This window comes from Brassica rapa, chromosome A03 (assembly GCF_000309985.2).
Source record: "Brassica rapa cultivar Chiifu-401-42 chromosome A03, CAAS_Brap_v3.01, whole genome shotgun sequence".
Lineage (NCBI taxonomy): Eukaryota > Viridiplantae > Streptophyta > Magnoliopsida > Brassicales > Brassicaceae > Brassica > Brassica rapa.
In genome coordinates, this window is record NC_024797.2 from 24,155,274 (window position 1) to 24,178,838 (window position 23,565).

At 35.1% G+C, this 23,565-nt stretch overlaps 5 protein-coding genes across 5 annotated transcripts; 4 read left to right on the plus strand and 1 right to left on the minus strand.

Annotated features, from left to right (window-relative positions):
- Positions 1 to 1,206: 1,206 nt before the first annotated feature.
- LOC103860946 (zinc finger protein 11) lies at positions 1,207 to 5,502 on the plus strand. The gene is given in 1 exon segment (XM_009138627.3): positions 1,207 to 5,502. A coding segment is annotated over 1 exon segment (621 nt). The 5' UTR covers positions 1,207 to 4,697; the 3' UTR covers positions 5,319 to 5,502.
- A 2,654-nt stretch (positions 5,503 to 8,156) lies between these two features.
- Positions 8,157 to 10,491, plus strand: LOC103860949 (acetylornithine deacetylase). Its single transcript, XM_009138630.3, has 9 exons — positions 8,157 to 8,627; positions 8,808 to 9,052; positions 9,125 to 9,233; positions 9,306 to 9,444; positions 9,527 to 9,602; positions 9,688 to 9,810; positions 9,883 to 10,036; positions 10,131 to 10,164; positions 10,243 to 10,491. Exons 1-9 carry the CDS (start codon positions 8,301 to 8,303, stop codon positions 10,347 to 10,349), a joined length of 1,314 nt encoding a protein of 437 aa, XP_009136878.1. The 5' UTR covers positions 8,157 to 8,300; the 3' UTR covers positions 10,350 to 10,491.
- Positions 10,355 to 12,445, minus strand: LOC103860948. The gene is made up of 8 exons (XM_009138629.3): positions 11,854 to 12,445; positions 11,610 to 11,761; positions 11,443 to 11,538; positions 11,230 to 11,361; positions 11,059 to 11,161; positions 10,910 to 10,981; positions 10,740 to 10,828; positions 10,355 to 10,664 (listed from the first exon to the last, which is right to left on the minus strand). Exons 1-8 carry the CDS (start codon positions 12,248 to 12,250, stop codon positions 10,515 to 10,517), a joined length of 1,191 nt encoding a protein of 396 aa, XP_009136877.1. The 5' UTR covers positions 12,251 to 12,445; the 3' UTR covers positions 10,355 to 10,514.
- A 93-nt stretch (positions 12,446 to 12,538) lies between these two features.
- On the plus strand, positions 12,539 to 13,523 carry LOC103860950 (abscisic acid receptor PYR1). Its single transcript, XM_009138631.3, has one exon. The coding sequence runs from the start codon at positions 12,717 to 12,719 to the stop codon at positions 13,290 to 13,292; it is 576 nt and encodes a 191-aa protein (XP_009136879.1). The 5' UTR covers positions 12,539 to 12,716; the 3' UTR covers positions 13,293 to 13,523.
- A 6,871-nt stretch (positions 13,524 to 20,394) lies between these two features.
- Positions 20,395 to 23,059, plus strand: LOC103860951 (probable ADP-ribosylation factor GTPase-activating protein AGD8). Its single transcript, XM_009138632.3, has 7 exons — positions 20,395 to 20,638; positions 20,719 to 20,837; positions 21,421 to 21,847; positions 21,930 to 22,208; positions 22,295 to 22,420; positions 22,496 to 22,597; positions 22,671 to 23,059. Exons 1-7 carry the CDS (start codon positions 20,567 to 20,569, stop codon positions 22,776 to 22,778), a joined length of 1,233 nt encoding a protein of 410 aa, XP_009136880.1. The 5' UTR covers positions 20,395 to 20,566; the 3' UTR covers positions 22,779 to 23,059.
- The last annotated feature ends 506 nt before the right edge of the window (positions 23,060 to 23,565 follow it).

The window sequence follows — 23,565 nt, forward strand, 5'->3', positions numbered from 1 at the left end:
ATCATCTTTTATAAATCCAAAAATCGAATTTATATACAAAAAACGTTTGGTAAAATCCAAAATCGATTTTATAAATACAAAAATAAGAAAAAAATTATAAAAAAGTTCTAAATCAATTCAACACAACAAATTATCCAACCAAATCACAATTCTAAACCTATTACACAACCAAATCACAATCCTAACCAATCACCCTAACAAAAATCTAACAAAAAACTTCTAAAATCATCAAATCTACTTAAAAACCTAACAAATAGAACCTAAGAGAGTGGAATAGGGTCCTTACATGATTTGTGTAGGAATAGAGAGGATTCGCCGGAGAGATCGTCGCGAGAGAAAGGGGAAATCACCGGAAAAAGAGAGAGTTCGCCGGAGGAAGAAGAGAGAAATGGGGGAAGAAGAAGTGTTTCGTGTATATAAAACCTAGGGTCCGACGGAAACTATCCGTCAGAATTTCCTCGGTATTTTCAATTTCAATTTTCGCGAAATATTTGGCGGCTTGTTTGGCCGGTTAAATGAAAAAAATCTGAGGAAATTCCGACGGCCACTTAAATATCCATCGGAATTTCCTCGGAATTTTTTTGCCCTATATCATTTCTTATACAAATGCAATGCATACCATTGAGGAATCTTTGTATAGATGATCATAAACCATGAAATAACAAAATTTTAAAACGAATTGTAAGTATTCCTTTTACCGTTCATTAAAGTATATAAGTGTTTCTCTTATGTTGTGGGGATTTCATTCATACAATCGGAAAAGTGTTTATTATAGGGTAAGAAACAAATTTTTGACTTCATAATCAGTCTAAGACACTTAATAAGGGTTATATGAGTGTTATTCAAACCGCAAAACGTTGTTTTCGGTTTAAAAACCCTACTTCCTCGGAAAAGCCTCAGAAGATTCCGAGGAAATTCCGAGGAAAAACAAGTGTTCCTCGGAATTTCCTCGGAATATTCCGAGGAACACATGTTTGGGGTTTCAAAACATCAAATTTTTTTGCCCTATATCATTTCTTATACAAATGCAATGCATACCATTGAGGAATCTTTGTATAGATAATCATAAACCATGAAATAACAAAATTTTAAAACGAATTGTAAGTATTCCCTTTACCGTTCATTAAAGTGTATAAGTGTTTATCTTATGTTGTGGGGATTTCGTTCATACAATCGGAAAAGTGTTTATTATAGGGTAAGAAACAAATTTTTGACTTCATAATCAGTCTAAGACACTTAATAAGGGTTATATAAGTGTTATTCAAACCGCAAAACGTTGTTTTCGGTTTAAAAACCCTACTTCCTCGGAAAATCCTCAGAATATTCCGAGGAAAAACAAGTTTTCCTCGAAATTTCCTCAGAATATTCCGAGGAACACATGTTTGGGGTTTCAAAACATCAAATTTTTTTGCCCTATATCATTTCTTATACAAATGCAATGCATACCATTGAGGAATCTTTGTATAGATGATCATAAACCATGAAATAACAAAATTTCAAAACGAATTGTAAGTATTCCCTTTACCGTTCATTAAAGTGTATAAGTGTTTCTCTTATGTTGTGGAGATTTCGTTCATACAATCGGACAAGTGTTTATTATAGGGTAAGAAACAAATTTTTGACTTCATAATCAGTCTAAGACACTTAATAAAGGTTATATAAGTGTTATTCAAACCGCAAAACGTTGTTTTCGGTTTATAAACCCTACTTCCTCGGAAAAGTCTCAGAATATTCCGAGGAAATACCTAAATCCTATTCTCCCTCGGAATTTTCTCGGAATTTTTAAAATCCCCCAAGGGCTCTGTAGCGGCTATAATATATCCTCGGATATTCGTCGATGTTTTCCGAGGAATATTATTTCCTCGGTATTTCATCGGTATATTCCGAGGAAATGCCGAGGAAACCGAAATTTTGGTTTTCCTCGGAATTTCCTCGGAAATTCGTCGGAATATTCCGAGGATCTCATTTTCCGTCAGAATGTCCATCAGAATTACGCTGTTTTCTTGTAGTGATATTAGAAGAAAACTAGCAAGGTTCGGTTTGTCTTGCCAAGAGATATGTCACGGTTCTGTCAATGGATTGTAAAAGGGAGTTATGGCTCCGTTTGTGAGGTATATGTATTTCTCATGAAATTTTAGGTCAAGATCCGACTAATCTTCTAGGATAAGTTTAGTCGTTGCCTTGTCCACTTACCTAATGTTTTGTAATAATTTTTAACATTCTGACTGATAAATAGTAAACAAGAAAGTATTCTTAGAAATCAAATTTATAGGATAAACTAATTAAACCTTGTCCCAAATCTTTTATGACTGAAGATAAAAGGAAGAGGAAGCTCTTTAAAAAAAAATCTAATATGACTGGATTTGATTATATCCTATTTATTTTCTTCAATAATTCATAAATAAATTATCCAATATTATTCTTTTTTTTACGCTGATTTATTATGAGCTTACAATTACGATATGAGAAAGATTAGATAGACGATTCGACAACCGACAATACTACATGTCTTATGAAGACCTACGCCTAACTGCATCACCTGAGCTGTCCTATGAAAATCCACACCTGGCCAGATTTACTTGCCAGATTTACTTGCACCATGTTGAAGATCTCTTGTAAGTCTTTTTCTGTAGTCTGCATAATTGTTTAATAAACCGTTTTTTCCGGAATTTGAAAACTGGATTTCCTGTAATCTGCAATATTATTCTCAAATATGAATTCATCATATTATTTTTATTGTTATATTAAATTCTTATATAACATGTCGAAAAACGTTATATTACATTACATCACATATTTCAAATAAGTACAGGAAAAAACAAAAAAAGAAAAGAAATAATGTTAGATGTGATGGGCGGCCAAAGGAAGGTCGTCGTCCGGGAGAAGCGGTCGTTTGATAGCTGCAAAGCAGCAAAAGTGCTCCCAAAAACGTCGCTGGCAAAACGTCATCCTTTGCTTCTCCCTTAATCTATCTTTCCTATATTTTCAACTTCAAAAGAATTTATAAAACATACATATACAATAGCCGTTCGTCGTAAAAAAAACATATATATATATATATATATACTAATATACATATATGTACGAACTTGTAGACCATTCATATAGTTTTGGTGGACGTAGTCCAAAATATATCATATATGTTTTTATCCACTTATAATACAGGATAATATTTTATGTGAAGTTTTGAACATATAAAGTTAAGCTCTGTAAGCGCTCTTCTTGGTCCTGTCTGGCTTTCTCATCGGAACAAGGGTTGTTCTATGCGGGAACAGATTCTTAAGTTATTAGCCTTAGAATCCTTATCTTTGGAACTTGGATAAGGATTATAAACTACCATATGGCAGGATTACTTCAACAAATTAGTTTTTCTATATAGTTAGGAGGCCTCTGACAAAAAAAAAATATAGTTAGGAGGCCTAAACCACTTGTCTAATGGCCCATTTAAAGCAAACACAAGGATCCACAGTGATCTCTATTTGGGCCAACATTTCTCATTGATTGTGTACGTCTTTTTCTCTAAGGAGAACTAAGTCCCGTTTTCAGTGTGATGTAGTTGAGATCTAACTAAATTCCCAACGATGGTACCTCTTAACTTTATATGGCATATATCTTTCGGACATTAAGACCCATCACTTTCAGCTCTTCTGTTTTTCACCTTTCTATTTTTTCTCCAAAGTTTAATAATTTATAATATTCAGAGATTTTAAATTGAACAAACTTTCCCTTTGGCATAAGAAAATAAAGATTAATTTTATTTTCTAAATAAAATATAATGAAATAAAAATAATATTTCTTAAAATACTATACACCATACACCATACATGTATAAAATGTACATTTTGTAATGTATTTTGTAGCCTTGCAGGTCACCAGAGGATAATTATCTATAAAGATATGGTGATAATGTGACCGTGTAAAGCTACACAAGTCATTTGTCAGATTGTAACAAGAGAATCTTAGTAGTGATCACACGCAAAGCTAAGATCTTTGCCTCACCACTTAAAAGCAAACAAACTGTCTTAACCTTACATAGGACATCAAAGTCACAACCAGCTTTTTCTCTTTTGATGAAAAATACAGCTTTTTCTCTTTAAATCTTCACTTATTTATAGTAATTTTCACTTTTTTTTTGTAACTGATGTCCTATGTTAAAGGCATAGCAATCTAGGACCTAATGTTAAAATTTTATTAAAAACCACTAGTGAAGCTATATGAGATGAACACAGCTGAAGATTAAAACTTTATTACAAACCACTAGTGAAGCTATATGCGTAGGAGTTAGGACCTAAAGTCGTATATATATATATATATATTTTTTTTTTATAAGTTAATAGAAAATCATAACTTTTAAAAAAATTCCTAACATATGTACTTACGAAAAATATTCCTGCAATGAATGTGGAAGAACGAATTGACTCGAAATTTAGTGTTTTTTTTGTAGGCTACAATTTGTAAATTTAAAGGTTGTGGTTAATTGTGTATCTCTTATTCTTTTTTTTTTGAGCAACAGAGTGTATCTCGTATACTCTCAGAGCAATTTGAAAGGATCCCAAATACCTTTTTCATTTACTGAAAAATGATAAAGATATTTCGGGTCCATCTCTATATTTATTTTTTACATCATTATTTATCAACCCCATCTTCTTCTTCTCCACCTTCTTTTTTAAAATATATCTTAGAAAACTCAACCTTGAATGTACGGAGGTGCATAGATGTGGAACCCTAGTAAAGTTGAAAGATTGGAGGATGATGATGAATCTTGGGAAGTCAAAGCCTTCGAGCAGGACACTAAAGGGAACATCTCTGGTACCACTTGGCCTCCAAGATCTTACGCTTGCAATTTCTGCCGCCGTGAGTTCCGTTCTGCTCAAGCCTTAGGCGGTCACATGAATGTCCACCGCCGTGACCGTGCCTCTAAGGCTCATCAAGGTCCTGCGGCTGCAGTTGCTGCTAGAAGCGGTGGCCGCAGCAGAGGCGGTAAGAAAACGTTTCTCAGTTCTTGTGTTCTGCCGACGGCAACACTTATAATCCAATCCACGGCGAGTAACAATGAAGGTTTGTCCCACTTCTACCAATTGCAAAACCCTAATAGCATGTTTGGTCATTCCAGTGATACGGTTAATTTTCATGGTTCGTCTTCGTTTCCTTCGAGCAACCTTGACTTTTCGGTATTGAATTCGCCGGTAGAGGTTCCTCCTCGGTTTATAGAATATTCAACAGGAGATGATGAGAGCATTGGCTCGATGAAAGAGACTAAAAGAACATCAGTGGGTGAGCCTGATCTTGAACTTCGACTAGGGCACAATCCACCGTGACATTTCACTTTCGTGACCCGCTTGAGGCTTTTCACATTCATATCCATTACGCTGAGGCTCTTTACATCTAAATTTAAATTTGTTGTTAAATTCGGAGTTCAATATATGTGTATCACAATTAAATTCATTATGTTTCATCCTTAACTTCTTTGCTTTCATATATACATGTGCCTAAGTTTACCCACAGATTAAGTACTATGGTTACTCACTATAAACCCTGAATTATTAGACTTATATATACTCTTACCATATATATATATATATATATATGTGTGTGTGTGTGTGTGTGTGTGTGTGTGTGTGTGTGTGTGTGTGTGTTGCTGGTGTGTATATCTGTGTGATTGTCTTGATCATTTTTTGAGTTGATCATTATTTGGTTTAGATTTCTTGAAAAGTATCAAGGCTATTTTATGTTTCTAACTCAAATTTCCATTTGATGGAGACAGTTAACATACACTTTACAGACTTTATTAGAACTTTAATTCAGATAGTATTAAAATGATATGTGTGCTCAAAACTTTCAAACCATTAAACGTATCTTCAAACTATATAAAAACGTTCTATGATATAAATACATGTAAAATCGCCAGTAATTTATTGCCACAAACCGAAGAAAAAAATTTGTTCTTACCATCTCCATATGCTTTAGGGTTTTGGATTATTGGAATAATGGAGAGACATGTGTACGTTAAAACGAATCTTGCTAGCTTCTTCACCGGTGGAATGTCTTATATGCTCCATCGCACGTTAACTTGTTTGTACATGCATTTTATTGATTTGATACCTTTTCATTATGTATTTTAATAGAATAGATTGAAAAAATATATCGAGATTATCACAATGATTTTTTTTTCAAATCGTTAGAGACAATCATTTCTAACAGATAATTTACTTTTCCATTTTCTTAATTAAATTCACTAAAATATAAATAATACAATATATTTTATAAACGTAAATTTAATTTTGGGTACTAAATGTTAGGTAATAGATATCTTCTTATCTTTGGTGCGAAAGATTACGGATCCAAAACTCAAAACTTTGAAGTAATTTAAAAAGTGAAAAGAATAATGATAAATTTTGATAAGTTTTACAGATGTAAGTATGTAAACTAATAAGTAGGAGAAGCAGGCAATGCATATACATATGTGTATATATATATATATATATGATGTATTATCAGTATAGATGATATGAATTGATCAATAAGTCGAAGCTTAACATGCAGTAGATAGAAATCGATTCAAAAAATGATTGAATAAGTTCTTGTAAGTTTTTTTTTGTTTAAAAAAAGTTCTTGTAAGTTTTTATCATCTTTCCATAAATAAACTGTAACGCGTGACTTGTCTCGAGCAAGGCATTGAGATCAGAGAAAGAGCGAGCGAGAGATAAATTGTTGAGTGATGTTACCTCTACTGAAATTTTTGTTCGCGATGTTGATTCTACTATGTGTGTGTATAATATTTCACGAAATACTTTTCAGTTCGAACTAATCAAAAAGCAACGTATATAAAAAGGTAATAGACATATAGAGGAATATCCAAATTAGGGTAAAGCAATAGTAATCAAAAGTGGACGAAGATTTGAGGACCACTTGTAAATGGTAGAAGAGATAGAGAAGGCATGTGAGTTCTTTTTAATTCGTTGCATGTTTCTTCTTATTCAGATCAATTTCTGTCTCCACATACATCATTATTTATTTATTCTTCTTTTTTTCTATAAACATTTTTTTTCTATTTCAAATACACTGTACTCTCTTCAAATTAGAATTATGTATTCAATAAATTGTGTATATATAAATAAATAAATATATTTGACATTATCTTGTCTTGACAACTCCCACATGTGAAATTCAAAAACATTTCAAACTAGGCCATCAGAGTTATGTTGTTTCTAGTTTTGGTCCCCGCTTCCACACCATACATAATATTTATTTTATTAATATATTCTAGAACGAAAAAATATATATTAACTCAATTACAGTAGGAGATCTTTTACTGGTCTCAACAACTTGAATGAATTGAAGTTTCATGTGCTTATGTGGGCGATTGAAAGCATGGTAAGCCATAGGCTAAATAGGCTAAACATGGTGATCTTTGCGATTGATGATGACGTGATTGTTGATGCGGTTTCAAGACCAAAAGCATGGCCATCTTTCAAAGGGTTGAGTGCTGTTATCTTGTTTGAGCTAAGAAAGATTGAAAGGTGGAGTTTTTTTAAAGAAGTGAAATTCAGGAATAGAGGTGCATTTCTCATTGCTCAAAGTGTTACTAGGGACCTTAGGCTCCAGTCCTATGTTGTAGCAGGTTATCCTTTTTGGTTGCAGGACGTCTTTGAAAATGAGAAACGTTTGGCCTCTCTTTGACTTGAAGTTGTCTCCTTAGAAAATTTTTTGGTACACTAAGGACTTTGGAGTGTTAGTTTGTCTTTGGTTTAGATTTGGCTTTTGTGTTGGATATGTGTAAAGGAGGTGTTTGTAATGTTAACCTTTGTGATATATGAAACTTCAGATGACAAAAAAAAGAGGCATGCTATCAGAGCAAAAAGTTATTATAATAGAGTTATTCTATTAAAAAAAAAGGTTCAGTTGGAGATGCACTTACAACAAACAACCATTGTTTATGTTGTAACTGTCGTTGTTTAGCAAGTCACCACTGACGAGCTAACGTGAAGGCGTTAACACGCAACACAAATGCTCATTGAACGACAACATTTTAGTGTGAATCGACGGTAGAGCATCTTTCTATGCTTTTCTATACGATGAATCGAATTAACTTTCACGCCTTCGCTGTACATACGCTAATTAATTTATTCACCGTATCAATTATTAGTTAACTACTTACGCACACATCATTACAAGACATGTAACACTCCACCCAAAACCTTAAAAAAAAACCTTCGACAACACACGACTTCGCCACATTCTCAAAACCAAAGCTTTCATCTCTTTCCGCAAACAAAAAAAAACATCTCCGGTGTGCAACAATGGCGTCGTCGATGATCGAATCACTAGGCTCTCTCAACAAAGACTCCTTCGTCTCGCTCCTATCCAAACTAATCGGCGAGTCAAAGTTCGTCCAGAACAACCCACCGGAGCTCATCCCGCAGGAGGATCGGATCGTGAACCACGTCCTCGACTCTCTCCGTCCTTACAGCACCGAATCCGGCGGTGGTCCTCTCGTGATCAACCACGTGGCGTATCACTCGGGAAGAGGTAACCTCATCGTGGAGTACCCAGGATCCGTCCCCGGAAAAATCGTCTCTTTCGTTGGGATGCATATGGACGTCGTCACCGCCAATCCCGATGAATGGGTAATTTCAATCAATTCCGTTTTTTGATCGGTACCCATTTGAATTAGGGTAGAGCTCGATGATGGGTTGTGGTTAATTTCCGATGAACTGATAAGGATCGTGCGAAAGTTCGAAACTTTGTGTACTTTAGGGTTTGATTGATTAGAAAGTTTGATTCTTTTGTGTGTTTGTGTTTCATAGGAGTTTGATCCTTTCTCGTTAAGCATAGATGGGGATAAGCTTCGTGGTCGTGGGACTACGGATTGTCTTGGCCACGTTGCTCTTGTGACTGAGCTCATGAAGAGGCTTGGGGAGACTAAACCGGCTTTGAGATCATCGGTGGTGGCGGTTTTCATCGCTAGTGAAGAGAACTCTTCTATTCCAGGTGTTGGTGTGGACATGTTGGTTAAAGACAAGCTTCTTGATAAGCTCAAAGCCGGACCATTGTTAGTTTTTCCATTCTTTATCTTTCAGACAATACATTGGAAGCTGTTTTTGATGTGTTTATTCTTTTGAAGGTTTTGGATTGATACGGCGGATAAGCAGCCGTGTATTGGAACCGGCGGTATGATTCCGTGGAAGCTTCATGTTACCGGAAAGCTTTTCCACAGCGGTTTAGCTCACAAGGTATTGTATTGTATACAGGTTGTTGAAGATGCATTTAATCAGCATTAATCTATTTCTTCTGACTATGCTTAGGCTATTAACGCGATGGAGTTAGGAATGGAAGGGCTTAAGGAGATCCAATCCCGGTTCTACAGAGACTTTCCTCCTCATGAACAAGAGAAAGTTTATGGTTTTGCGACGCCTTCCACCATGAAGCCAACTCAATGGAGTTGTAAGCATTGTGTTTGTCTGAGTAATGACTGCAAAATGTTGTCTACTTCACTATGAAAATGATTTTGTCTGTTGTTTTGCAGATCCGGGAGGTGGAATCAACCAAATCCCTGGAGACTGTACCGTCTCCGGTGATGTCAGGTTGACTCCTTTCTATGAGTAAGTCTCTTCGCACTTTGTCTATACTCGTTTCTTCTATGCATTTAGGTACACTTCTAAGAATGAATATCCTTGTTTTTGGCAGCGTGAAGGAAGTGATGAAGAAGTTGCAAGAGTATGTTGACGACATAAACGCTAACATAGAGAAACTCGCTACTCGTGGTCCTGTTTCGAAATACGTCTTGCCTGAAGAGAATTTACGTGGAAGGTTTGGTCTTTCCTCCTCATTCTCATTTAAAAATCTTTTTTTAAAAAAGTCTCAAATTGTTGTCTCCTGCAGGCTCACGTTAAGCTTTGATGAAGCATCAGCTGGAGTTGCGTGTAATCTTGATTCCCGCGGCTTTCACGTTCTATGCAAAGCAACTGAAGAAGTTGTCGGGCACGTGAAGCCTTACTCCATCACCGGTACTCTGCCTCTAATCCGAGACCTCAAGGTAAGCCATTACTACTATTCTCAGTAGATTCAAGATTTGCTCTTCTCACTCTTCTCTGTAACTTAACTCTTTCTAAATGGTTTTGGGTTTACAGGATGAAGGTTTCGATGTGCAAACTTCAGGATACGGTATGTATATAACAGTACCCCTCCTCTGATTCTCTCCTTTTCCGGATTACATGATTAAATCTCTTATTCACTCTGCAGGTCTGATGGCTACATATCATGCAAAGAACGAGTACTGCCTTCTTTCAGACATGTGCCAAGGCTTTGATGTCTTCGTTAAGATCATTTCTCAGCTTGAACAAGACTAATGCAATAAAAAAAGCTTCACATAGCTTCTCTCTTATTATTAGCTAATGGTTCTATACACTTTGCTTTCTATATCTATTTTGTACAACAATGTCAATGGCTGCTCAATACATTAAAGACAATTCACAAAATTTAAAAACAAAAGGGTATTTATTTTAGCTATTTATCTATCTTGAGTTGTTATCACCTTCAGTCTCAAGCTTCTGTACCCTTAGGCGCAGTCGTTGCTGGTGATGGTGAAGCTTCCATAGACCATTTCCTAGTACAACAGCTGAGTATATCCCATGTGTGATGATTGGTGCAAGAAGATTGTTTGTCTGCAATATTGTTTTCAATGATTATTACTTCAACAAGTCGAAGAATAGGGTTTAACAAAAGTAGTACAATACTACCTGAATCCACTCAAAGCCGAGGTATAGACCCAAAAGACCTTCGAGAAGAGGAGAGTAGATCTTCTTCATCTGTCTTCGCTCGTACCACGCTGCAGGAAGTAACACAGAGGAATCCTTTTAAGTATTTGATCATAGAACATATCTAAAGTATTATGCTTAGTTTTAGGAACCTGCAAACAGCTTCTTCAGCTCCTCACGTGCAGAGCGAGTTTTCAAGACAGGTGCCATTATATAAGTCGGATCTAAGAAAAATAACAGAACACAATTGGTTAAGAGGTTATGAAACATAGAAAAGGGCTTTAAGAGTAGTGAGAGAGACCTTTAGGGGAAGCAGCCATGTAATAGAGAGAACCGGTGAGAGCAGCAGTGATGGCAGCTGCAAATGCTTGAGCAAAGGGTACAAACGGAGGCAAGATTCCTGTCTGAAAAGTTTCAATAGTATGAAGTCATAAAGGAAAATGAAGAAGATGAGACAGAAGAGAGAGTATACCAAAGCGACCATTCCCCGAGAATCTGAGATGAGATCTGTGCCTCTTAAGAATATATCAGCTAGCGCACCCTGAAACGCAGCTCGATAGAAGAGCTCCTCTCCAATTGAACTTGCAGTAACTACTAAGATAAACTAAAGAAAAAAAAGACAAAAGGGCTCAATGGTACCAATTCTTTTAAAGTTTCAAATGATCCTGTTAAAGAGTTATTTCACCTGCCAAGCTGACATGCCATGGAAGAAGCCTCGAAGCTCCTCATCTTCAACATCTCTAATGGCACGAGCGTGCGGCGACACCTTCACAACTTCATCCTACAAAAGAAACAATCTCTCATTAAACACAAAACCATTAAAAGAGAGAGAGATGCCTGCTCTTAACTTACATCAAGAATGAAGAGAAGAGCCATAATAGGTGGAGAAGCATAACCAAGACCAGCAGTAATAGCATCTAAAGAAGCATTAAAACCTCCTGTGTAATCAATCCCTGCCACTTCACATATAAACCTTCCCGCTACAGCCATCCCACAGTATATCCCTACTCATATCCCACAAACCTTAATCAAAATCCACAAAAGTTTCAAACTTTTTTTTTTTTTAAAGTTAGCTTTGATCACCGAGTTGACTCACCCATTCCGTAACTCAGCCTCACAACAGCACCGACCTTATCCCAACCACTGAAGTCTCCGCCGCCGCTTCCACCCACAAACTCGCCCACCGATGTAACCTCTCCCGAAGGTCCAGCTAACTCGCCGCCGCTGAAACTTCCCACCGACGGCACAGCTAACTCGTCGTCGATCACCTCGCCGCTGCTCTGCGATGACGACGACGACGCTTTGACAGACCTCGGTTTCTCTAAAGAAAGACCATTTAACCGCGAGCTTCTCTTCCGCTGCAACTCTGATCTCGAACTCGCCGGAGAATCGAAAAGCTTTCTAAATCCACCGCTTCCACTGCACCAAGACGAAGACGAAGAAGAAGAGAAAGCGACTCTCGTTGTACTGCATGTCAACAGAGGAAGACCCATTTAACTACACGCGATATCTCTCAGGCGAATTTATCATAATACGCCGGTGATCTCGCCGGAGAGACTCTGTTCTTAGTGAGAGAAAGAGACGGTGACCGCGCGTTTTTATTTTGTAATAAATAGAAAGCAAAACTCTCAACCGTCGGATGATAGACACAGAGGTTAATCCAACGGTTAATAGAAAGTGTTTAATAGAGACCACTTAAATTTTCAAAGTTCCACTTGGACTTGACCAGCTTTGACATGTCTACACGTAAGCTTTGTGTGCATTAACTAACATGGGCTTTGTTTTAAATTAATGGGCCTTAAGGCCGATGCATTCGAAACTTAATGGGCCTCATGTTTAGAATCTATCGTCTTCCTCCGACAATAAATATATATATAGAGAGAGAGGGAGCTTGAGATCGTCGTCGTCAATGGTGAATCCAGACCCTATTGGATAAAATAAAGTCTCTCCATCACCATCATGCCTTCCCAGTTGACTCCAGAAGAACGATCGGAGCTCGCGCAATCCATCGCCGAGTTCCACACCTACCACCTCGGCCCGGGGAGCTGCTCCTCCCTCCACGCGCAGCGAATCCACGCGCCTCCGGAGATCGTCTGGTCCGTCGTCCGCCGGTTCGACAAGCCGCAGACCTACAAGCACTTCATCAAGTCCTGCTCCGTCGAGGACGGGTTCGAGATGCGCGTCGGATGCACGCGCGCCGTGAACGTGATCAGCGGGCTGCCGGCGAACACGTCGACGGAGAGGCTCGACATACTGGACGACGAGAGGAGGGTGACGGGGTTCAGCATCATCGGGGGAGAGCACAGGCTGACGAACTACAAGTCGGTGACGACGGTGCACAGGTTCGAGAAGGAGAGGCGGATCTGGACGGTGGTGCTCGAGTCGTACGTCGTGGATATGCCGGAAGGGAACTCCGAGGACGATACGCGCATGTTCGCGGATACGGTGGTTAAGCTTAATCTGCAGAAGCTGGCGACTGTCACTGAGGCTATGGCTCGTAGCGCCGGCGACGGAAGCGGTGCTCAGGTGACCTGATTAGAAAAAAAAAAAACCAAAAAAGTTATAAATATATGGGAAAATGAATTTGTTTTTTCTTTTTCTTTTCTAAATTACCTTTTCGGGAAATGTTTATTTACGCTGCTTAATATAAGATTCTGCTCTTTTGTCTGTTTTAACCTTATAGTTTACCTTTTGACCTTGATATCTAAAGGTTAGTTTGGACTTTTACTATTGTGGATAAGTGGGAATCTTTCCTTTTTCGGGTAAGTATATTCTTTGCTAGGCAGTCAAAATTTTCTTCACAGCAATAAAACTGTCGTAAAACCATACTAGAAAGGTAACTTTTTTTATAACAAAAGTAGATTATCTCAAATTAGGATTCTTGTGAGTTTTTTTTTTGGTTTGTTAAAACTTTATGAAAGTATCGTAATAGGATTTATCACGTGTATTTTCTTTGTTTGGGTAAAAGATTGATATTCACGTTAATTTTGTTGTATTCTATACTTTATCCGTGTTAGATTAAATGTCATTTTGCTTTTCAGTTTCTTGTTTTGAATGTTGTGTAAATTAATACTAACAAATAGTATAAAATAGAACAAAATATCAAAATTATCTAGTATGGTCTTCCAATGTCATAAAGAGTATTTTTTGTTCACATTTGTTTTAGATATCAGTTTTGGCACGAGACAAATTAATACAGTTCAGTCATGTGAAAATTGTCAACAGATAAGATACAGCGTAGTCATGACTTAGTCGATTTGTAAAACGATTGTGTAGCCATTTAATAACCGAACCTAAAAGAAGGAGATATGAAACCACGATAAACCAATATAGGAAGTGTATTTACGATGATGGACTCTCTCTCTTTCTCATTCGAGTTTCAGTAAAGGATTAAAAGTGCGTGCCGTTTTACAGCGTTGTGATTACTCCATATTCGGCCCACCTTCACACCCATTTTATATTAGTGTCAGCCTGTGTCCCCACTTGAATATATCCCATCCTTTGTCGTTTTTCCTTTCTTTTTGTTATAAAATCTGTTGTGGCCGATCCATTATGAGACGGCGATTACAACTTTTATTATAGTCAAATCATCAATATCTTTATGAATCCTTTAAGCACACAATATTTATATAAATAGTACAAATTTATCCCTAAAACGAAAAGTGAATTAGTTGAACATGATACATAGTTTTAAAGTTTTTTTTTTACAAATTTGAGATTTCTCGAAAAAAAGACTTTATATCTCTTGTCTTTCTTATTGGTATCATCAATAAGAATACTCTTTTTTGGGACAACAATCAAATACTCAAATATTATTTTTACACATACATATCATCAAATTTGGCTGGATCGAGACAGAGTAAGAAACTGAGAAACCACTTTTGTTTTCTTTCTATTTGCATACTTTGAAAATCGATTTCTTCTAATTAAGGCAAAGGTGATGCTGGTGCAACTTGCCAACTTGATAAATTTTCGCAAGTAGCCAACTTGGTTACTAAACGACACGACATAAAGGAAATCGAAATTTAATGTATTTCACCCAGAAGTAAAATGGAGGCAGCAATTTATTATTTTCGCAGAAAAAAACAAAAGTATGATTTTTTTTACTCCATGTACTTGATCTCGAAGTTGATGATGATGAGCCAATTGGAAGATCGATATGTTTTAGCACGCACTCAGCTACTTTAATGATTAAGATTGTTAACGTCAAATCTGTCTGTTTCATTTTTCTTAAGTCGTGAAAGAGATCTATGTAATTAATTATTGTTTCGTCCTTTCCATAAAGTTACATATTTTTTAAAAATATTTATTTCAAAAAAGTTTAATTTTATATTTTTAATAAATATTCTATTAACTGATTACAAACTTCAAAAAAAATTAATTGTACTTATTAGATTTTATTGATTTAAAATTATGAAAAAAAATTATTAAAATTATATAAATTTAATGTGTTTTATTAAAATATATGAAAAATCTAAAATATATAATATTTTGAAACGAAAGAATATTAATAGAACTGAAATAATATTTTGGGGGAAGCGAGGAGTGATAAACCTATAGCAAAATAAGTTTAATTTAGCCTATGAATAATAGGTTTAGTTGGTGTTTCAAAATTTTCAAAAAAAATTTCAAAAATTTAGCCTATAGCAAAATTTATTTTCAAAAAAAAAAAGGGTTTAATTTAGCCTATGAATAATCGTTACTTACTCCAAATCTTAGTTCTACATTCATTGGTGTTTAGAACACATACAACCATGCCGTTCTAGTACGTTATACTGTGATTAGAAAATCTGAACCAAAGTTTGGATCATAACAAGAATTCTAAATAGAATATTTTTTTCTCTTAGTAGAATTCTTAAACCGTAATTTTCGATGTGTTTTACACCGTATGTTAAAGCGTAGATGCCTGGTATTTCTTTTTTGTCAACACCTAGATGATTGTTACTCAAGTATTAGGTGGCCTATACTAATTTTTTTTGTAACATTTGTTTCTTAAGTGTTCTAAAAGTCAAGCCAAGCTGGGATAGATGGTCCTACAATGAAACAATAATTAGACTATTAGCTGTAGTACCATTAGCTAAACAACCGGTTGAACCTTTTTTGAACAAAAAAAAAAGAATGGGAGCTAAAAACGAAAAAAATACAACCTGAAAATAAAATTAAAAAAGTATCCGAGAAAAAACAGAGAACGGGACCACGGTATGATGCAATATAAACTAGCATCTCAAACTCTGAATAAAGAGTTCTACTGAAACCATACAAGCATGGCTGAGTGATATGCCGGGTTTGAAAATGTGCTAATCATTATGGATTCGAGATTTACCATCTCAGATATACCCGCGTATGTGGTTAGATGATATAAATATTTAATTCTCATTACAAGTAATTGGATCTTTCTGATACGTATGAACATATTTCCATGCAATTAATCGATTGAATCTCGGTAAAATGGATATTTATAAGAGTTTTACCAAACTTTTTCTTTGACTCTGCAACCCCCAATTGCAAAATTCCCCCCTTGAGTTTGCACTTTTACAACCTATACGACTGACTATACTTTCTTTCTTGAAACGTTGGGTATGTTAGGCTTTTGCAACTTTTTTTTTTTTTTTGGTCAAAAGGCTTTTGCAACTTGGGAGAACTATAAAAGCTTTAGCCGGTTGAGAATAAATCTCCTCCCATAGTTTACATCACTGAGGATGAGCTCCTATGTTTTGCAGTTCTTGAATGATGCATTGGAACAGCTTTTCAATTTGTAACTTTCTAAGTAAATCATAGAATCTATGTCAAAACATATATACTTAATTATGAACCTCTTGATTGTCTCTAGAAAAGATCACTGAAGTTGATGAACACAAGGAAAATGAAAAAAAAAAACCAGTGTTATGTGTAAGTTTAAATTCTCGGACAGAATTAAACAAAAATCATGATTAATGTTTCTTATCCACTAGATTTGATGGGTAACTGAAATTAAAAGTATCACTCCGGTTTGTGCTATTGTTTTGTCAATGGGTTAACGTCTGAATTTAACCAAACTAGTGTTTTATACTAGGTTGTATGGAAACGGAAACGGATACGTTGAAACGAAACGTTTCGAAACGTGGAAACGTGATTTTTGATTTTTTATGCTTTGGAAACGTTTTAGAAACGTCTATAAATAAATATATATAACTAATTAATATTGGCATTCATTTTTATTATGTTTACTATATCTTAGAATACAAATAAACAAATATCCATTCTATTTAATCATACGAAAAAATAAGTCATTATTAAACTTCAAAATCATATAAAAAATCAAAATAACAAAAACCCAGTACTTAAATATTAAATTGTGTAACTAAAATAAAAATCATAACAACAAATAATAACTAATTGGAAAATTTTAGCGTTTCCAGAACAGAAACACGAGTTTCCAAAATAGAAACGCAAGTTTTCACTAAGTTTCCAAACTGAGATTTTTAAGAAACGAGTTTCCAATGCGTTTCCGCGAGTTTCCGAAAGATTCCGATTCCGAAACGTTTCTGAAACGTGAAACGTACCTTCAACCGAGTTTCCATGCAACATACGTTTTATATTGTAAAAAAATTACATAGTTCTAACATTTTACTAGAATATTTTTTTTTTTTTTGGTAAAATTACTAGAATATTTAACGCAAGACAAATGCTAAAGTTCTAGGAATTTTGGAGGAAGATATGATAAATTGTTTATTTATTCAAAACTAAACAACAATTATCATCTTTAAGAAAATGCATAACAAAGATTGATGGATGAGGCCTGAATGCAAAAAGAGCCAAATCCGCACACAGTTTCAGACTTTGGGCATCTAATTGAAAATGAAAGAAAAATATTCACACAGACAACCATGCAAATATATCAGAAAATAACTATATTTTTTCCAAATCGGTGGAAAAGTTGTATAACCAAAGCATATATATTCGATCGTCTTGGGAACTCTATAATATAATCAGACAAAAGCTATTACAATGTGTGCGTATTGATGGATTATAATAGCTTTTGTCTGATTGATGAAGTATTTATAGTAACTGCCATAAAAGGTGTATTAATTTAGTCCGAATCAAGAAAGCCCAAGAACAAGCAATTTTGTTTCACACAACCTCATAAATCATCTACAAAAGCTCTCTAAACCTTCAAAACATGTTGTAGATTTCACATGGGTGTCATGTAGATTCGTAGATGTTTTACACAAACTAATGTATCATATATAACTATAAACTCATACATTTTTAAACACGGAGATTTATATATTTGGAGTGACTATCGTATATACGTAATATGTCCAAAAAGACCAGATGCTTTTTGTTACGTCTGCTTTCATCTCTGTTGCACGTTCTTTCTATCTTCTTCACTCACTCCCACACACTTTGTCGAGGATTATTGTTTGATAGAAAGCAACAACAATATATAAATACATAAAAAAAAATTAAGAAAAATTACTATTTTGTTCATTCTTTTGCTTACTAGTTAACTAGAAGAACCTATGTGAGTTGTTAAATTAGTTGGTTCTTGGAAACAATATAATAAAAGAGAATGTTGATCCTCTAGAACTCACAATATGATATTAGGGCAACTTCACAGAGGGTTTAGCCGTTTAGGACAGGTTCTATTAATTTAAAAAATCAGAAGTATTAGAAAAAAGAGAGTCAGAGAACCGATTATTTCTCTGCTACCAATCCCAACAAAATTTTTTACATACCTCTTTTACAAATGTTTTTTTATTGGTTTACATTAACTTTTGTGATTTAAATTTATCTTCTAATTAAATTAAATAAAATTTATTAATACTAAGTTGGTTAGAAACCATTGAGAAGATATTTTCCGTTAATGCTGCTCTTAGACCATCTCCAATGGCTCACTCTATTTTTTACTCTAAAATAGAGTAACTCTATAATAGAGTTTGAGTTTACTCCAATGGTACTTTAATTTATTTTAAAGTTAAATAGAGTGATGAACAACAAAAAAAAACAAATTACTCTATATTTGGAGTAAACCTATTTTTTACTCTATTATAGAGTGAGAAATATAGTATCATTGGAGCATTTTTTACTCTAAACTCTATTTTAGAGTGAAAAATAAAGTGAAGTTGGAGATGCTCTTAGGCTGTGACGGTAAAGCACCACCCAATAGTAATATAATTTAGGTGGAAAAAGTATTGATTTTTCTTTCGGCTATTTATATACCAATTAGGTGGAACATTTTTTAGTTTTTTAAAATCTTTTGCTCTGGTTACTATTGAAGAAAGAGTAAAATAAATGTATGCTCTCTCTTGGTTTGTAAGGAGAAAAACTTGTTTTTCTTTTCTTTTACGCTTTTTTATCTTACATTTTTTCTCTCATTTTCTGTATTCTATTATACTTTCGTTTACTCTATATTTACTGATCACACTTTACATTTGGATACAACTTTTTGAAACGTTCTGATATTATCAACCTATATTTTTGAACATATATTTATATACACAAAATCCATAAAAGCAATCAATGCAGTTTAAATATAATAATGTGGACACATATTTTTGACGTCTTTATCGGACATGCCTTTTTTCATGATAAAAAAAATACAAAAGACATGGAAAATTTCTATATCAAAAATGTGAAAGAGACTTGGTGCAAAATGGCAAATAAAAGGTCTTAATTATTGGTTGGTGGATAAATTAGATTTTTTCAATTAATTGTTATATATATATGACCTTATAAAATTATTACATCGTGTTTTTAATTATATTGTATGTTGGGTCTCTTGTTTTTCTAGGGCAGATTAAATTATGGTTTTTTTTTTTTTTTGTGTTAGGCTGTCAGCAGATGCCTAAAATGTTGGTCTATCTGTGTATATAATCCCCGACGAATGCGACTGCTAGAGACATTTTGAAATCGCATGCAAGCAGACAAAACAAACTAAGATGGGCTTAATTAGATTGGGCGGCTTATACATTTTTGTTCATTTTTAAATTTGGGCCGCAAATATATTTTTGTTTGTGTATGTTTATGTCTCGACTATCAACAGTAGTTTACTTCGATTTTGGCATCTTCAAGTGCCATTTTGGATGTAGCTTGTGTATTGGCGTTACTTGAGATATGTCATCGATAGTGTATTAAATGCAACCACGAGAAGTGTTAAAGAATGCTTATGATTCGAATATGTGAATATGAAGATGAGATGGAACATGTAAATTATATTGCATCGGGTTAAAGCGAGAGTGATGAAGATATACGTACACTCTTGAAAGTGAAAACGAAAGTGGTCTTGATAAGATCAATAAGTTCAAGATCACTAGCTTTCATTTCTACTTTCAATAGTATCTTCACTCTCCATCTCACCCTCATCAAGATATAGATCTTGATAATCTTTATTTGAGATGAATATAGAAAAAGTGTAATTTTGTTTTAGGAGGAAGTAATCTTTTGTATTGGTGTTGAAGAAAATGGAAAAAAATAATGATTTAACGGCGTTTGTTCGTTCGTTCGTTCGTTCGTCAGTTACCATCCAGGTTGCTTCGGAAACGGAACAACGCACTGCTTGTCGTTTCTACACTCTAACAACACAAACTACCTTTACGTAATTTCGAGGCTTTAGTGAGGGTATTATCGTCAATATAGTCAGATTAAATGTTTCGATCATCAATGCTTCCCATTTTACATTTATCAGAAGACGAAAGAGGAATAAAATCTCCACAAGAGCAAAAAAAAAGAAGAAGCTGTCCCCTGATTTCGAAAAAACTCTCTTTTAAGGTTTTCAATCGAGAGGAGGTGATCCAATCGTCACCTCTTCAGATTTCGAATCACCAACAATGTCTTCTTCCGACAACCTCACCGACAAAACAGCTGTCTTCAGAAAACTCAAATCAAAATCTGACAACAAGGTTTCGGTTTTGTTTATTTGTTATTGTAATGTGTAGATCTGGGACTTGTTTGAGTAGATCTTTGTTTATTGTGTGTGTAGGTATGCTTCGATTGCAGTGCGAAGAATCCGACATGGGCATCGGTTACATACGGGATCTTCCTCTGCATTGATTGTTCAGCTACTCATCGTAGTCTCGGTGTTCACATCAGCTTCGTCAGGTCAGATTTGTTGAGATTTTCATTGCATCTGAATAGTCTTTAGTTGTTAAAACAGTTACAAGATCAGCATTGTTTATTGTATGTAATGAGAGTGGTCGATCCATTGATTATTATAATTTCTTTTGTATTATTGGATTGAATGACGTCACATTTGTAGCTTTTGATGGTTTAGTTATAGGATTGGGTTGAACATTTACAAGATCAGCATTGTTTATTGTAATGAGATTATGAGAATGATCCAAATGATCGATCTATTGACTGTTATTTAAGTTGTTTTTTGTCTTTATTGGATTGAATAACGTTATATTACATCTCAAGATGATACCTTTTTCGTTTTTGCATGTCTTATTGGATTGAATAATGTCACATTTGTAGTTTTTGATGGCATGTGATTGGTCTAGCTCTGTAAACTGTAGCGTTAGGTTCAACCATTACAAGATCAGTATTGTTTAGTGTGATGAGAATGATCCTAATGATCGGCCCATGATTATTATAAGTTCTTTTGTCTGGTTGGATTGAATACGTTACACTAATTTCAAGATATACCTTTTTCATTTTTTTTGTATGTCTCACTGTGGTGTAGATCTACGAATTTGGACTCGTGGAGCCCTGAGCAGCTGAGGACAATGATGTTCGGTGGGAACAACCGTGCTCAGGTGTTCTTCAAGCAGCATGGATGGACTGATGGTGGCAAAATCGAGGCTAAGTACACTTCGAGAGCTGCTGATTTGTATCGCCAGCTTCTTGCTAAAGAAGTTGCTAAAGCCATTGCTGAAGACGCTGCTATTGCTCTGCCTTCATCTCCCCTTGCTGCGGAAGGATCTAATGGGGTTTCTTCCTTTTCTGTCAAGGAAGAGTTGCCTCCTAAAGAGAGTTTTACTGGGAAGCATGAAGCTACTTCTTCGCCTAAAGCTTCTAACACAGTTGTCCCTAGTACGTTTAAGAAGCCTATCGGTGCTAAAAGGACCGGCAAAAGTGGTGGTCTTGGTGCACGGAAGCTTACTACTAAGGTAACTAACTCCTCAGCTTGTTTCTTGGATTGTAAACGTGTAAGGTCTCGTGTTCTGATTGTTTGTTTTGGTGAAATGCTAGCCTACGGGGAATCTATATGAGCAGAAACCAGAGGAAGTTGCACCGGTGATTCCTGCTGCAGCTTCAACCAATAACGGTGGAAGCAAATCATCAGGTGGCTCATCATCATATGCCTCTCGGTTTGAGTACAATGACGACTTTCAAACCGGTGGAAAAAGCATTGGTGGTACGCAAGTGCTTAACCATGTCGCCCCACCAAAGTCGTCGAGCTTCTTTTCGGATTTTGGAATGGACAGTTCTTTCCCCAAGAAATCTAGCTCCAACTCCTCAAAAGCTCAGGTAAATTCATTCATTCATTCATCTCTCAGAAAGAACAATTGTAAATCAGTTTTATAACTCTCTTTGATTTGGTTCTTACTTACTAGGTTGAAGAATCAGATGAAGCAAGAAAGAAGTTCACAAACGCAAAGTCAATTTCTTCTGCTCAGTACTTTGGTGATCAGAACAAGAATGCTGATCTTGAATCTAAAGCTACTCTTCAGAAGTTTTCAGTAAGTTTAACATTACTTACAAATGAAGAAGCATATTCATTCGTTGGACTCTAATGCATTGTTTGGATGTTACAGGGCTCAGCATCTATCTCGAGCGCTGATTTTTTCGGTCACGACCAAGACGATTCCAATGATGATATAACTGCTAGTGATCTCATCAACCGACTTTCTTTCCAGGTAAAATATTTATATATTTCAGAATTATCTCATTTCTTCAGATTTTAGCCTTACTGATGATTGTTTGAATCAGGCACAACAAGATATATCGTCGATAGTGAACATAGCAGGGGAAACGAAGAAGAAGCTGGGAACTTTGGCCTCTGGTATCTTCAGTGATCTCCAGGACAGAATGCTGTAAGAAGAAGAAGAGGTCTCGCTCGCATGGTTTTTTTTTTTTCATTTTACAGAGAAGAAGAAAGAAGTGTGAGGAAACTTCAAATGAGTATACTCGTTTCCTTTCTATGTTTGTAGAGAGGCTTTTTTGGAATTGAGACGTGGCTTTTGTTGTTATATCAAAACTATATGGATGTTATTGGATCTCTGTTTGTTTGCAGATAAAAGAAAGTGGACAAGAATCAATTTAATTGTTAAGATACAATCTGTTTTGAATGTTAAATCCTCATATAGTATTATTGTCTATTAATAGATTATATATGGTTCTGGATGATTTGTATTAGTCATATAATATATGTTCATGATTTTTTGCAGACATGGTAAGTGAATGTAGTTATCCCTGGAAATGTCATAGACGTGTATCATTTTGCACTTATAGCAAGTGATTTTGCACTTATAGTAAGTGAATATACCTACAGTCTGTTTTGAATGTTGAATTCTCAGAAATAATGATTTTTACTAGTGCAAACAAACAGATTTTGAATGTCATAAACAAGAGTATATTTTGAATGTTGAATTTCTGCGTTATATTATTCTGCAACTGACGTAGTAAAAAAACAGAATCAATCAAGAATACTTTGGATAAATCTTGCCATTTTTTTACTTCAAATCATGATATCTCACCATTGTTTTAATAAATATTTTTGCTTCACACTGAGCTACTAGTATTAAATTGCCTTTTTGTAATTTTTTTTGATGCTCATTTATTATGATATTACAATTTTAAGAAAAATTACATATACGATCGATAA